Raw genomic sequence first — 17,007 nt, 5'->3', positions numbered from 1 at the left:
TTAGTAGTTTGAATCGGATTGAAAAAGCCAGTTTCTAACTAAATCATTTGTGTGTTTGGCTTTGCTCTCGGAAATATTTTACAAAAGTCGTCTGGTTTTCCATGCGTTTAGTTGCGTGTCTGCTATAAATAATGGGGAATTGGGGAAATTTCTAATTGCTCTGAAATATGTACTCGTGTGTCGGTGTCTAAATTTTCTAGCTGTCTTTGAAACCGTTTTTAATGAATTAATTTATGTTGTTTTTGATTTGCCTCGCTACTGGACAAGTTGGTGAGAGTTTATTAGCCAAATAATACTAATCATTCGGCAACTGTATGTACAAGACGAGCTTTAATGGAATGGATCGATGTGCTGTGCTTAGAAATTGTGGAAAAGTGTAGTTCATCTATTGTCAGGTACTTGATTAGTTGCTGGTAACCGAATGGGGTCAGAGTTCAAGTGAGAGTGTGAGAGCAAGGAATGCTGCTGAATTGCCTATTAACCTGTTAACTCTTCAAGAATGCCATGATTATTCGCTAATCGAGCTTGCAGAGTGCACTTTCAGTGTGTGTGTGTGTGTGAGTTTGAAGGTGTGTGTTTTAAGTTGTGTGTGTGTTGGTTTGCGCTTCAGATATTTAGCATTTCTGCATTAATCAGCGCCGCAGTTGCTTCCAATTCGATTTGTTTACGTGTTTTTCTTCTTTAGCAATACGCAGACTTTGATTCTTGTTGTGTTTGCTACAAAAGACGACCTTTGATTGGAAGACATACGATTTTATGTTTTTTGAATCTCAGGGTCAAGCCGCATATTTATCAAATACCTCAATTTCCTGTTTTACATCGTAATTATTTTGCTTCAGTTAGTCCGATTTGCTCGATTTTATATATTTCGTTTAATAACTATTTCGCGTTTAACTAATTATGATAATTGTTAGTGCTAAGTGTGATTGGCCTTAAAATGCTTTTCCTTTTGCTAAAATGAAACACATTATAGCCTGGTGTAAATGCCCCTCTTAAAATGGAATGTAACGCGAATTATATCGAATTTCTTTGGAAATATCTAGTTATTTCGAATATATTCTTCAAGGGCATCATACTCGGCAACTGTTGAGTAGCTTTCGTCACTAATCTCCTCAAGTATTTTCCTGTGCTTTATCTAAGATTTGTGTGTGTGTTCACAAGTTCGTTGTCCTTTGTAACTGTAATCGGGAAATGAATTGTACTGGAATTAAATTCTTTTCGCTTGCTGAATGATCGATCGTTGATGGATCGGCGGTTGCCTCACAATCTATATCTATATATACAGGTATGAACTGCTTCAACTGCGTGCTTCATGTGTATGCATTGCTGTGTGTGTGTGGGTGTGTGTGTGTATGTCCTGTGGTGGTTACTTTAACTATATACAGAGTTATTGGTGTGAGTTGCCTATATAGTTAGTACTTAGCTTCAATGTTAACTTCGAGCCCCGATCTGCATGATCTTCCCTTACGTGACTATAGATCCTTCGCAAAGGATCTGTTTTCCATTTCCGTGGACACACTGCGAAAATTGTTTGCTCTTAACTAGTTTTTCGTATATCATAATACTCGTACTCATATCATATATAGATGATACATATATGTGTATATATGTGTATATTTTCTATATGTTCTATTTGCATTTCATTTCGTCTTATTTGTGGCAGTATTTAAATTACACGGTTTCTTCATCTGGATTACCTAAATTAACTGCTTAACTCTCTGTATCAAGCACACTAAACATTTAGCTAGGAAACCTAGGGAAAACTTGAACAGAATCGTTACGAAAAGGCAAATTCAAAATGTTTCACATTACTAGCATAATATACAGATAGTCGCTAAATACCATTTAATTTACCCGTTAATACATATTTATGAATCAATGCTGAAATGAACTGTACAACTATAGGTCCGATCGATCGTGATTGGGATCGATAGATCGACAGACCGACTGATTGAGTGATTGAATGAACGATTGTTTGTCTGTTTGCTTGCTTGTGCGTGTGGGCGGTGCGTGTGTTTGTGTGTGTGCAGGACGAAGGACCGGCACACCCACACGCCCACACACCCACACAGAGCCAAACCTATTTGTTTATAACCTAAAAACACAACCAATGAGAGCATATACACTTCTATGTATTTTGACGTTAATTCGATTTTGTTTTTTTACTCGAGTGTCTTCACTTTTCCTCCTCGTGTTTTTTTTTGCATTATTTGGTAAAACGATTTTTCATTTATGTCTCTATTTATTTAGTTTTTTGTTTTTATTTTTGGCTTTAGCGTGTCGATTTCCCAAGTGAAACAATTTACAAAAATGGTTTTTGTTGAAATGAATTTCATCTAATTGTTCTTCCACGCTTCTCGCATTTTTTGTATGTCTGCTTTTTTTCTCTTTTTCTCTTTTTGCTTTTTTATATTTGCATAGTGACATTAGGTTTAAATATGCATAAATGTTTTATACGGGTTTTACTCATTTAGTTGATTTTATTCACAGAAAAGTTACGCCATTTACTTGTCATTAGTTCTTTGTTTTCATTTCGCTTTGCTGCGTTTAAATATATTTTAATAGTTGATTGTCTAAAACTATAACAAAAGACTTGTTAAGCTGGAAATCTGTACAAAATTGTTTGAAATTAAGAAGCTTACAGTAAATAGTCGATTCAACAATTTTTATGCATTCAAACAAAACTTATATCAGCACACTTAAATTGATTGAATAATTCCTATTAAACAAACATATTTAAAGCTTAAGCAAATGTTGATTTAAATGTATATAATATTTACAAGTCACACCAAAATTGGTTGATATTTTTTGCCTACGATTCTGAAGTTTAAGTTTAACAAAACCAATAACTAAGAGCCGAATTTATTATTATTGTACAAAATTTATATTATTTTTCCATTTGGCAATACCGGTTTGTCCTTTCGCTTTAAACTATATCTTGTGTCCTTTTTGTGTAATTCAATTTTGTCCTCTATGAATAATATTTTGCAATCAGTTTTTTGCGTATTTGCCTTGTGTCAGTGGTTATTCGGTTTTGCATTTTAAAAGGTGTCATGTGTTGTGTTCCATATTCTATGTATTTATGTGTATGTTTTTTTTCTATATATACTTGATTTTTTTCAGACTTTTTTATTTTATGCTTTTCGATACGGAAGTCGAGAATGTTGTCAAATTGTTTACGCCCTTTTTTCTTCATTTTAGTTAGCAACTTTGTGTGTGTCAATTTTTTATTTATTTTATATATTATAAGCTCAGTTTAATAATTTCAATATATGTTGCACAATTGTATTTCCTGCTTGTGAAATAAATGAACGGGTATTTTTGTGGATTTTATTGCTGCTTTTTGCATTGTTCATTTAACCGATTTAATTTGAATGTGACATCATTGGTTTCATTCTAAGTTTAGTCCTCGCATTTGTATTTAATTACTTGATTTATGATATTCCGACGTTTATTTAATAGGCTTTATAATACGTTTAGTTTTAATAGCTAGATATTTAAAAAATGTTAACTGTTGATTTTTATGCACTTTACATTTTAATACACCCAAAACGGCATCCGCTATTTAGATTTTCCTGTTTAGTTTTCCTCTTTTTTTTTTTTTTGTTACGCTATCGTGTGATTGTGTGTGTGTGTCTTCTTTGGCTGTGTGCATTGGCATAAAATATTTTATTATAAAAACATGAAAATTTAAAATTTCCCACCCAGTTCTCTCGACCATTTCACCCACAACAAGTACGAAATTTATATCATTTTCTAGCCCAGCTCGGTGTGCCACTTTTTCTGTGTGTTTAAACAGTGCCACATTCGTTGGCTTGGAAAACTATTTTAATTAATTCACACTCACAAATGTTGAATATTTTCGATTAGGAATTTTAATTAAACTTTTGCCGCCTCGCACGCACAACTCGGCTGACGACGACGCAGCAGAAGCTGCAACAATGAGCAGCGCCCAGGCCGCTCGGCAACCCTGGCAGCGAGCTCAGGGTTGTCGCTGTCGCTTGTCGCGACATTCTTTGCTAATAGTTTCCACAGATTTCACTTATGCTTGGCAAGTTATTGTTGCTGGAATGTGATTACACTGAGAGCAATTCTTTTATAAGCATCTAACACACTTAAGGAATTTAATTTCATATTCTTTTATGAATAAGAAGGAACGTTTTGAGCCTTCTATTTGAAGTGTTTTACAAAAGTAGAAAGAAATCCGTTAGAATCGTATATTTCTGAAATTATTTTGGGCTTAAAAACCCTTCGAAAATTCTTTCATTTTCAGTGCATTTTCAGCAGAGTGTAAGTATTTGTTTACTTTTGGCTTTTTATTAACTCGCACACAGCCTCTTATGCACACAGCATGGCAAATTGCATTCCGCACTTAATTTGTTGCATGCCTTGCGGCGCCGCCACGCCCCCTTTCGCCCCAAGCCCCGCCCCCTTTGGGCAACGCCTCTGGCGAAAAAGCAACGGTGGCGCTTGCATTTGCTTAATGTTTACTGTTCTTTTTGCTTCGGCGGCAAAAAGTTTTGCAAAATCAATTAAAAATGCAAAGGCATAAACGAGGGGCGAATGGGCGTGTGGGCGTGGCAGTCAACCTTGTGGCAAGTTTCGTTTGCTTTGGCATTTAAATTGAAGGTGTTTTCTGTGTGCCGCTCACTGGAATCGGGGCCATTCGAATGGCTAGAAACGAGAACTCCAGACCTCAGAAGGCGGAACTTGGAGCTCAGGACGGCACTCGCGTGGCCCGTTGAAAGTAATTAAAAACTTTTATTTTAAATTGAAGCTGCCAAAGGTTTCTGAACACTCCGTATGCTCCAATGAATGCATAATGAGTGCCGATAACTACAAAGGAGCTGCTTATATAAACGGCAAGGGTGGAGTGGTTGGTTGGGGGAAAACAATCAAAATCTAAATCGAAACCTATATCGAAATCGAAATCAAGTGGAAATGGAATTCGTTTTAAACGCAATAATTTAATTGATTAAAATGGCTTCAAACTAAACAAATAGCCATTCGCTTTAGTTATTGTTACTTGTTTTGCACCGTGTCTGTCTGTTTGTGTGCGTGTTTTTAATTGAAATTGTTTTGTGTTTTGTGTTTCGACTAGCTGCAATCCTATAAATACGTATACGTACTCTATATATATTTATATGTATGCTTGCACGATATAATATATATATTTGTGTATATATATATTTATGTTTGTGTGTGTTGGTTGCTCGTGTGGTTAGTAAAAATGTGTGACTTTAAAAATGTGACGACGACTCGCTTGTATCGACATTCAACTAAATTTATTTCAGAATTTCGCGCTTCATACGAGCCGATGTGTCGGATCTCGTGTTGTTTTTTTTAATATTAAATTTAATTCAATACTAGATTTGCTTAGCTACCACTAGTTACGACTTATTGGCTAATTAAATGTAGTTTATCGTATTTACTTCACTTATTTATGCTAAAAATAGATTGGAATTTTATGAGACTTAATTTTTACCCATTCTGCGTGGGGCGCAATTCTTCTGTGTTTGTTTTTGCTTTGCTAAAAATAATGCGAAATATATGCACAAATAAATAAACCATTAAAATTGATTTTCTTCTTCATATGTATGTATATTGTGGCACGCACACACTCACACAGTCTCCTGCAGAAGCACCCACACTCACGCACTGAACACATGCAGTCAGATTTAAATTTAAAATGCAATTTTAAAACATTTTCATTTGTTTTTTCATCATTTTTGTTTGCTTTCTTGTTTGTTGTTGTGTTGTGTTGTGTGTGGAACTTTAAAACTAAAAGATGTAACAAGGAACTTTTTGGCGCTCAAAAATACAATATAACTTACAAAACTCCATACGCTTTTTACAACACTGGTTCGGGAACCACCGAAACCACCTAAACTTCTTCGACCACACAATCATACATCAAGTACATCAAAAAACTTACAAACTACGCTTCGCTTCGCAGCTATCTTGTGGCTTGCTTCGCTGTCCAGCACTGTCGCGGTTAATCAACACTACAACTCCATCAAATTACATTACATACATATTTTGATCAACTGCTCCAAAAACTTGCCTCCATTCGATTGTATCTGAATTCATTTCGCAATGTTCACTTCACTCGCCTCGCGGACACTTACGATGGGCTCCACGAGTCATCCGTTTCGTTGGTGCTGCCAACACTACTCACAATAGCCTTTACAACACTGCCAATGGCACTGCCACTGTCAGTGGCGTTGCTTATACTGCTGCTGCTGCTACTGTTAGTGTTGTACAACGCCGAGGAAATACTCATGGTGTGGCTCATCGTATATTATCCACGATCATCGTCGCGAGCGGCGAACAGGGTCCGCAGCGAGCTGATGATTAGATTCCACCAGCCGGCCGCGAACCCAAGTGGTCGCTATAAGGTGTTCTCGCTGCCCATCTTGAGCAGCTCGAACTTCTTCTTGGCAATCTTCGAGTAGAGTATATCGATCGGCTGCGATTGGTCGTACAAGCTGGGCGCCTGCAGGATAATCAGCGCTGTTCCAACCACGCAAGCGATCGCGAAGATCCACAGAAACATACGATCCAATACCATGGCAACGTACTTCCAGTCCTCTTCCACCTGAAAAGTGTGCACACAAAGTCAGAATGAGTTCAGATTCCAATGTATTAACTAAAAAAATAACCAAAAACTAAGTGCATACTAGTGAAAAGCTTAATTTAAAGTAATTCTTTATATAGAAATAAACAAGCGCTGGGAGTAAAACTAATAAGCGTTTCACTGCATCTAACCATCTCAATTAATCATTTTGGCATTCGAATAAAATGGTTTTGGCACATCCAAATCAGATTTGCGGTTCGGGCGTTGCGAGTTAAATTGAAATGTTCCAGAGCAAACATCGATTGCAACTCGTGGCCCACACTCACCGCACACTCCATCTGCACATACGGACACACAGCACACACGCACACACAGACGATGTACACACACCAGCATAGCAAGCAATTGCACACCCAGCAAATGGCAAACTGCAGTGCAGGAACCGCATGTTGCAAACTCTTCGTATTTGCGCACAAACAACTCAATCACTCAACTCCAAACGGTGGCGACAGACCGATTGCCCTTCACTCGGCACCACCAGCACCTCTAGCACCACCAGCACCTCTAGCACCACCACCAGTTTCGCCAACGTGATCCAAAAAAGGATCCACCAGTGCTACCCCACTCGTGCGCGATTCCTGATTAGAAAGGACGCAAGCAACGCGATTTAACTGGCTTTGGTTCGTTTTGGCCGGGCAGAAATGTGGGGGGTTTTACGGTCCTAATGCGGGTTATCAAGAGCAGACATAAACACTGCACCAGACATGCTGGCCAGGTCGTTTCGGGTTTCTGGCCAACAGCGTATCCAGTCCGCCTGCTCCAGCTGCGAGTTTGCCAACAATGATTGCGGCTGATTGGCCAGCGACGGCGCGAGATTCGTCCGTTTTGCAATGCTGCGTGTTGCGGCGGTGTGGCACGGATTATTACATTCGTTTTGCAACATGGAAAATTAATAACATCGCGGTCTTCCCATTGCGAATTGTGAATCAGGATTGCGAGTAGAAATGAAAATGCAAGCTTTTGCCATGCAATAGGGAATTAATGTAGGAGATAGTCACTGGAAAAGTACAAGCTGTACGTAAAATTACCATGCAGTTAAAACCTTGATAAATGGCTTCAAATTGCTCTTAACTTTTCTGGAATTGTTAACTTTATGCGCACTTTATAAGCACTATTCTGTCTACTGTGAGTTTAATCCTCTTAAACAAGGGTTTTTATATTATTTATGAAAATGAACTGAAAAGCTCTCTTAGACTTTCAGTAGTTGTTAACTGCATGTGCACTTGGTTTGCAAACATAATTTATGATAAAACGTGGAAATAAACAAAATGTAAATCAACTTTTCAATGTAATTGAAGTTTAATTGAGGTTTGGAATACAAATAGTTGGTACTTACACTCTCAAACTTATCCTTGTTCTTCACGTGCTGCGCGATGAAGCGGGATCCCTCGATGGTCTTCTCCATTTCGCGGGCGTAGGGCTTCTCGAACGTGGGACTGAGATCGGCGGCGGCGGCGGCAGCGGCGGCTGCAGCGGCAGGACAGCAGCCGGGACTGATGTCTCCGTTGAGGCCCGAGGGGCTGAACAGATCGTCGTCGGCGCCGGGGAGTGGCAGTGAGGAGGGCAGCGGCGGTTCCGCGAAACAGTGGGCGCTAATCCCGCCCGCGGCGGCCAAATCGAAGCGATGCGAAGCGGGTAGTGCTGGTAAAAATGATAAGTATTTACTTATAAGTGCACTGCAAGTACATTTCTTTAAACAAGAACAGCACTCGCTGCTTTCTCCCTGCTTTTAGATTTGAAACCACTGCTGTGTCTTTGAAAGCAAAGCCTCTTTTAAACTACACTTTCCATCTCTAAGAGACGCTGCTTTTTGCGTAACTTTGCACAGATTCAAAAGCCCAATTTGGGGTGGGCACTTTTTTTTGCGAGTGTTTGCCAGCATTAACAGCATTAGGCAAATAAAGTTGTAAATGCAATTTGCAACTTTGCTGCATTGTCTTCGCCGTCGCAATGCTCCTTGGCACAATGTCCCCGAAGGAAGTGAGTGGACAAAAGGACCCTCGACCTCGAGGATGGCCCAACAGAAGCAGCAGCTGAGAGGCAGGACTTCAGGTCCGGGGATACAATAAGGAAACTCAATAAATAGTTTTCTGCATTCTGTTTTCCATTTATTTCGCTGGGCCATTTGAAAGTTTCAGGTCCTTTCTTTTAGGATTTCCCTTTCTCTTTTCGCGCGCCTTGAATGCCACTTGAAGAAGTAGGAAATATTTAATTCTTTGACCGTAAGCTGAAAATTATTGCTCCACGCGGCGTATACGCAATATTACGTATACGCCAAGTGTGCGCTTGATTAAAAAACTGCTTCGTTACTGCTGACTACATTTTAATAAGCCATCTAAATGCCGTCAGTTTGGGGGCGACAAAATAGCATAAAAGGCATTTCCGAGAACTTATAATGCCCGAAGGAAACTTTCCCTTTTGGTCGGCGTCCTTGCAGATGCACTTGTTAATTGTCATAAATTATTTCGCCCCGCCCCCCCCCCCAACACGGCATCATTATAAAGCGGTGTGTCTGAATGCATATAATTTCCATGTTGTTGTGCATATTTAAAATGGAATATAAACTGGCAAGTTGCAAGTTGCAAGTTTCCCGTCGCTCGCTGCATGCACCGTTGGTAATGTGCCCACTAAAGCCAGTTGAAAACATTCATAAATTTCCCAGCTGCAGCGCATGGCGAACTACAAGAAGCCCACGAATCCCAGGACGCCAAGTTCTACACAGAAAGTTTGCGTCAAGCGGAGCGGGAAAATGGGTGGAAAACTTTTGCTCCTTTTGAATGTGATTCCTCCTGCACCCACCCAGCAGAAGGAATACCATTGTTATACGGAATTGGGTTTATGGATGAGATTGTGGCTCGTACCTGGAATGCCGTAGTCGCCGCTGAAACGCTTCGAATCGTAGTTGACAAACTTGTCCACATCCGGCGGCAGGTGATAGACATCGGTGAGCACCTCGGGCGGCTGATCCTCCTCGGGCTCCTCCTTCTTGGGCCGCTCGATGCAGAGCAGCTTGGGCAGGATCTGGATGAAGAGGCGCTGCACCCACGGCGCCATGCGATGTGTGACAGGGGATCTAAACAGACACATAACCAAGGATTGAAATAGGAATCATTTAAGCAAGAGATTTTAGAGTTGCCTTACCTAAAATTCACATTGAGCACGGCGATGGTGACCACGACGGAGAGCGTGACCAGCATCATGGTGAAGAGCAGATACTTTCCCAGCAGCGGCACCGTCAGCGAGGTGGGCGGAATGATCTCCGCCAGCAGGAGGAAGAACACGGTGAGCGAGAGCAGGATGCTGATGCAGAGCGAGATCTTCTCGCCGGAGTCGCTGGGCAGATAGAAGACCAGAACGGACAGGAACGAGATGCCCACGCAGGGTATGATCAGGTTGACCGTGTAGAAGAGCGTCTTCCGGCGGAGCGTCAGATTGAACACAATGTCCAGATACGGCTCCTCGCAGCAGCTGTAGAACTTCTCGTTGCGCACCGCCGGCACCCGCATGATGTCCCACTCCACGGAGATGTAGTAGTCCTGCAGGTCGATGCCCACCTCGATGTTGTCCGAGTCGGCGGTCTGCTTCAAGTGCCTCAAGTCGACCTGAAAAGGATTCGATATATAACTTTGTATTTTTGTGTACTTAAAACATTCATTTTTGTGTACTTAAAACACTCATTTTTGTGTACTTAAAACATTAATTTTTGTGTACTTAAAACAGTTTTATATTACGTTTACAAATTACGTTTTAATTTAATAACTTTGAGCTGATTACATTGATTTGAGGGTGAGATAATCAATATGCAGGACCAGCTGCTCTTTCTTTAAACTTGCTGATTTATGGCCGGCAACTTTGGCAACTGCTGCACCTGTTCACCAGTTTACCTCGATCCAACACCAAGCCAGGCCAATCATACATCTATTTATGTTGATTTGTTGGCCCATTTCCCCAGACGCAGCTTCCTCGGAAACATTTGGACCAAGTGCCGCACAGCGTCACAGAATCACAGAATCAGAAAATCAGAGGTGATGGAAAAACGTACTTTCTGACAAATTTTTGACAATCGTCAATTGCACGGAGAATCGTTTGCTGGGAATGGAAATGGAGATGGAGATTGGCATGGTGGTGGGTATGCCGGTAGGTGAATGGTTCCTATTCCTGTTCCGGATCCTAACTCAGCGACAGATGGCAGGAATCGCGATAAGTTCGACTCACGTGCGAACCGAAACCGAAACACAAATGACATTTACGCTTGTAACCTTTATTTCATTTCCATTTGGCTGGATTTGTCATTTGTTGTCTGTTGCTCATTTATCAGTGAATGTGAACTTGTAGTGAAGTGTATTGTGTATAACAACAATTTATTTTCTTCCTCTAATATAACAAGACTTGCGTTTTCTTTGTTTTACTTTCTTGGAAGTTTTAATTTTAACATATATCTAACTACATCTATAATAAAATTCTTTGTGTCGAACTGGTCAAATAAAAGGACTTTAAGGACCTCTAGTCCTGCGAGACAGTCGTCATTAATAGCTCGTCCTGCACTTGTGCTGACACTAAAAAAAGGCCCAAAAACCGATCCACAAATTTCACATCCCATACGAGTTGTAGAAAAGTCGAAAGTCAATGAAGCGTGCTCGAAATTTGTGATGCGTGAAGGGGAGGAAAACGAAAATTTATATGTAGAATAATGTGCTGTCATTTTTCGATTTTTCGCCCCCCAGCTTCCGATTTTCCTACGCTTTTGTTGCTGCCCATAATGAACACAATAACAACAGGAAAGAGGCGCCATATAGCAATATAGCAGCGCAACAGTTGTTTTTCTCGAATCAATTTAGCCGTACACTCGAAAAAAGCGGGGCTTGAAATGTAGAGAATATACTTTGTTAGACATTTTTAGCAGGATTATTCTCGGTTGTTTGTTTAATTTAAGGTAGTTAAGGACATGAATAAAGTTTATTAAATATTTTTTTACATTGAAACTTGGCGCTTTTTCTTTTTATACATTATTGCCGACGCAAAAAGTTTTTGAAAAAGGCGTGGGCGTGGGCGTGGCTGGTTCATTAAACGCAGCTGCCAGCTGTTATCTCACAAACACAAGAGCACACACACATGTGCATGGAAAATGGAAAATGCGAGATGGGGAGTCCCCACTTGATTTATCACATGACAGCAAGTGAAACGTGTCAAGTGTACAACAAAAAAAAAAACAGGAAAACAACAAAGTAAACATTAACGGCACATTCCAAATGAAAAACGCTCACATATTTAACCACGAAAATCCACCCGAGAGAATCTCATAAAAAAAGAATCGTTCAATGCCATTAATTTAACATGTTTAAATAGTCGTTTAGCCGGCACTTTCTTTTTGCTTTAAATTAATGCTTTTTTAATCGAGTCAGGGCAACATTTGATTAGCACTCAGTCAGATAGAATCAAGCCAAAGCCGTATTCTCAGTTTTTTTGTTTTTTTTTTTGTTTTATTTGGTTTCGATTTTGATTGATGGGCTGGGGGATAATCTGTTCGTGGCCAGAGCTGCCAGCTGTTGCCGCCCTTCGAAAGAATGAATTCTGGGTCATATCCCAACTCACCATATAACCATCGTAGGTCCAGGAGCCGAACTTCATGAAACATGTCTGCTCGTCGAAGGGAAAGTACTCGACATCAATTTCGCAAAAGGATTTGTAAATGGCGGGCGGTTTCCACACCACTTTGCCCGTGTGATGAAGAATTGCTTTTGTCATTATTGTCACTTCATAGTTGCCATCGGCGCTGAAAACGGGAAAAAGGACATGGAAAATATGTTATATTTGGAAAGTGATTTACATTTTGATTGGATTAATATATTAGGTATGTAAGATTGATATTTTATCATCTTGTGATTTAAGTTTTGAATATATCAAGATTTAAATTCTACAAGTTCTAACAATTTTGTAGGAGCTTCTCTTTGGTCTTCCACTACAGCATTTTGTTGGTTTTTTCTTTGCCCAAAATCGACTGAAAGTGCCGAACTAATTAAAAATACATTTTAGCTTCTAATTACGAATTCATTTTAGACTGCGAAAAACTGCGGCTAATGCTTGGATGTTTGGCCACTGTTTTTCATTTGGAAAGATGGGTGCCACGCCCCCCTATATAAGGCATATAGGCATCGGTCGCTGCGAACGACGGTCCATTAGCAGCAAGGTCCTTTGCGGATCCTCTGGCTATGGCCACTGGCCAGAGACTCACACTAAATCTAAATCCGAAAGCAAAGCGTTTTAAAATGTTATTACAACAACAGCAGTGGCAGTGGCAGCAGCAACCATTAATGGCTAAAAACCATTTAAAATGGCTGTCGGCAGTGCACACACACAAGCACAGACAAACACACACACACATAGACACACACACAGGCTCAAGGGAGTGAGATGGAGATTAAGGATGGGATAAGGGGGGAGTGGAGTGGGAGTCTGGGGCGACAGAGAAAGAAAATCAACAAAGCGAACAAAAGTTTATAACCGAAACCGAAAAAAAAGGCCAAAACCACGCCTGGGGGTCACCGCAATTGCAGCCATTATCTTAACGGTGATTCACACACAGAATCTACACAAATATATATACATATATATAGATATAGAAATGTATAAGTATGTGTATGGAAGCCGGACAACGGGGCGTATGAGTGTCATCGCTGTGGTCCTGGCAGTTATCCTGGCCAAGCCGACGGCGCCTGCCGCGTCTATCAGCGCGTTAATCTCAGCGCCGCACAGTGCGCGCCATCTTTGTATCTCTGCTCCCTGCGTCCAGTCAAAGTTTTCAGGCCACAAATCGAAGCGGTGCACAGTGGGCCACATGCCACAGGAAAGTGATCGGTAATAATCAGTGAGTAAAATCACTGAAAATGTTTTGATGGCAAACTTAATGAGCAACCAAATCATTTGTTATTTAAAACTGATTGATTGATTAGTTGAAGTTCGTGGAACTTCAGTTAGTTGTATAAAGTATTCGTGTGAGTTGGCTCCACTGTACCGTCACGGAATCAAGGGAGTTGGCAACCCGCTGGCGGGCAAGAAAAACTTTTTGCTGACTTTGTTGCCGCTGCTCCAGATTCCCGATTCCCTGGCCATGTCCTTTGCGCTACCCCCTGTCCACCCCCCACTCGCCCCTTTGTTGCCTTTGTCTTGCTTGTAGTCAACCCATCCACATCCCTTCGTCCTTCTGCTACTTCGCCATGCCACTTTTATTTTTATAAATCTAATGAAAGATAATGAAATTTTATTTCGTTTCTTTTGATTTCAACGCAGTTGTCGTCAGCTTTCATGCTAAAAACTAAAAGCCAACAGCAGTTGAAAAAGAATCATAGATAGGGGGATGAATGTGGGTGGTTGTGGGTGGCTGTGGGTGGCTGTGGGTGGTTGTGGGTGGTTGTGGGTGGTTGTGGAGCAACCTAAACCAAGCAGAGCAACTAGACGCCCATCTAGCAACATACAATAATAGAATTAAAGTGGCTGCGGCTCCTGTTCCGCTGATTCCACTGTAGCTTCAGCTGAGTTGGTATTGGTGTGGCTGTGGGTGTTGGTGTGGGTGTGGCCCTTTTTGGTCAAAGTCCGGGCCTCGCAAAAGTTCAGCTGATAATAAAGTTGTCAACAACATTCATTTAATTAAAGAAAACAAAGCCAAAGCAGAGCACTTTGGGAATAGTACCGAGTTCAGAGTTCCCAGTGCCGAGCGCTGAGTGCTGAGTGCACGAAGCCAGATCCACATCCACATTCACATCCACATCCACATCCCAATGTGGCCAAAATGGGGGGAAGTCTAATGCCCAGGCAGAGATTTATGGCATTCAGCTAATATGGCATTTCAAAATGGTAATGCGTTTCGCCCATGACTGAGTTGCTGTGCGAATGTGTTTGTGTGTCGGCTTAGTGGGATTATTTTTTTTTTTTTTTGGGTTTGGTTTGGTTTGGTTTGGCCAAATAGGACAGACGTATGGGCGTGGTCCTAAATCTGTTTTAAACGCGATGGCCAGAACTATTTCCGCACGGCAAATAAAACTTAATGCGATCATTTATACGTCACGTTATCAAATGAGATGGTTTATCACATGAAACTAAAACAAACATATGATATTTTGATATAAAAATAAAGAAATTTCAAATGTTTTGCTTAGTGTTGAGTCTGTGGCATGTGTTGGGAGTATGATATCACAAAATCCTCTTAAATAGCAACGATATTTTAAACGATTTCATAAAAGCAAATAAAAGTAATTAAGTGACGCAAAAATTGAGCTGAATGTTGCCGAATTTTACTCTCCATGTAGGCAAACAGTAATTATTCGACGGTTGCCAAATAAACTCATATGCGTTATGTGTGCGGCATGCCGGCTAACCGAAATAAACCACTAAGTGCGGCCGGAGTTAGCTTGGTAACGGTTTGAATACGGCCAAAACCGAAACTGGGGGGTCTTGAGTCACTCGAGTGCGATTTTAATATCTTGGATCAACATGAAAATTAATTGCTGGAATTAAGCGGCTTTCACAAATACAAACAGTGGCCCCAATCAGTGGGCTGGGTATAATTCCAAAGCAGGCAGCCTATTTTAGCAGCTTCAACTGGATTTCATACTCGCTTGCGGAGTATGAGTGCCAAATGGCTTTGGTAGTCACGTCTGCCGACTGTATGCGCATTTGATGAGCTCACATGCGAGTGCTAGCCGTATAATTAGGCCGGATGCCAGGGGGAATCCCCACTACAAGTTGAGTGGAAAACAAATGCAAGTGGTAATTGCAATTAAAAACAAGAGAGAACGCTATAGTCGAGTTCCCCGACTATATGATACCCGTTACTCAGCTTGTGGAAGTGCGAAGGAGGTCTTCAACACTGACAGTTTTTGGCGGTTTGTGGGCGTTGAGTGGGCGTGGCAAAAAGTTTTTTGGCAAATCGATAGAAATTTACAACACCAATACAGAAATGAAAAAATATTAAAACATTTTTCAAAAGTGTGGGCGTGGCAGCTTTGGGCGGTTTGTGGGCGTTAGAGTGGGCGTGGCAAAAAGTTTTTTGACAAGTCGATACAAATTTACAACACCAATACAGAAATGAAAAAATATTAAAACATTTTTCAAAAGTGTGGGCGTGGCAGCTTTGGGCGGTTTGTGGGCGTTAGAGTGGGCGTGGCAAAAAGTTTTTTGACAAATCGATACAAATTTACAACACCAATACAGAAATGAAAAAATATTAAAACATTTTTCAAAAGTGTGGGCGTGGCAGCTTTGGGCGGTTTGTGGGCGTTAGAGTGGGCGTGGCAAAAAGTTTTTTGACAAATCGATACAAATTTACAACACCAATACAGAAATGAAAAAATATTAAAACATTTTTCAAAAGTGTGGGCGTGGCAGTTTTGGGCGGTTTGTGGGCGTTAGAGTGGGCGTGGCAGCATGATTCGACAAACTTGCGCTGCGTCTATGTCCCTGGAGTCTGTATGCTTAGTCTCAACTTTCTAGCTTTTGTAGTTCCTGAGATCTCGACGTTCATACGGACAGACAGACGGACGGACAGACGGACAGACGGACAGACGGACAGACGGACAGACGGACGGACAGACGGACATGGCCAAATCGACTCGGCTATTGATCCTGATCAAGAATATATATACTTTATATGGTCGGAAACGCTTCCTTCTGCCTGTTACATACTTTTCAACGAATCTAGTATACCCTTTTACTCTACGAGTAACGGGTATAATTAACAAAATGTTGCATTTTGCTGCGGCGCTGGCCGAAAAACAAGAACGAATGCCCGAACGCGAGCAATAAATAACAACTTTTGACGCTTGTTTTGAATTTTTTTGTGGCATTTTCCCCCAGCATTTTGGCCCTGAATGTGCGGCGTTTCTGCAAGGATATGAATGTATGGGTATGTGCCACAAATGCCGCACGCAACGCACGCAGGTATTTTTTTGTTTCTTTTTTTTTTGTTATGTGGTGTTGGTGGTAGTGAAGGGCTGGCACGAATTCGGGCCATTTACAAAGGCTGGCCAACTATTTATTTGGCTGCCATTGCGCGTTTAGCAGACAATTAAACATTTTTCATTGCATACAAATGGGCGCACGAGGCGCAAGGGATTCCCATTCCGCCACTCACACGCGTACAAAAAGTTGCATCGTAAAATAGATTGCCATCGTCCTTGTTGCGCGCGTGTATGCATGTGTGTGTGTGTATGGGTATGGGTATGGCTATGTGTTAGTGCGACAATAAACGCGTTTTCCTCCGCCGGCTGCTGCACATGTATTTGCATTTAAAATTACAGCCAGCAAACGCGTCTTTTTTGCACTGCAACACTTGGCGCTTAATTTCTGCATAAATTTTCATGCCCGCTTGTTTGCTC

General features: G+C 41.0%; 1 protein-coding gene across 1 annotated transcript in view; it reads right to left on the bottom strand.

The window, feature by feature from the left end:
* Nucleotides 1–2,191: 2,191 nt before the first annotated feature.
* LOC6538713 (acetylcholine receptor subunit alpha-like 1) overlaps nt 2,192–17,007 on the bottom strand; it is a 60,988-nt gene continuing 46,172 nt past the window's right edge. The window contains exons 6-10 of the mRNA XM_002099192.4: nt 12,230–12,410; nt 9,779–10,239; nt 9,499–9,710; nt 7,974–8,278; nt 2,192–6,598 (exon numbers count right to left, since the gene is read on the bottom strand). Coding sequence (XP_002099228.3) covers nt 6,392–6,598; nt 7,974–8,278; nt 9,499–9,710; nt 9,779–10,239; nt 12,230–12,410 — 1,366 coding nt within the window. The 3' untranslated portion in view covers nt 2,192–6,391. The remainder of the gene's footprint in view (nt 6,599–7,973; nt 8,279–9,498; nt 9,711–9,778; nt 10,240–12,229; nt 12,411–17,007) is intronic.

This window comes from Drosophila yakuba, chromosome 3R (genome assembly GCF_016746365.2).
Source record: "Drosophila yakuba strain Tai18E2 chromosome 3R, Prin_Dyak_Tai18E2_2.1, whole genome shotgun sequence".
Taxonomy (NCBI): Eukaryota; Metazoa; Arthropoda; class Insecta; order Diptera; family Drosophilidae; genus Drosophila; species Drosophila yakuba.
This window is presented reverse-complemented; position numbering and strand designations above follow the sequence as displayed.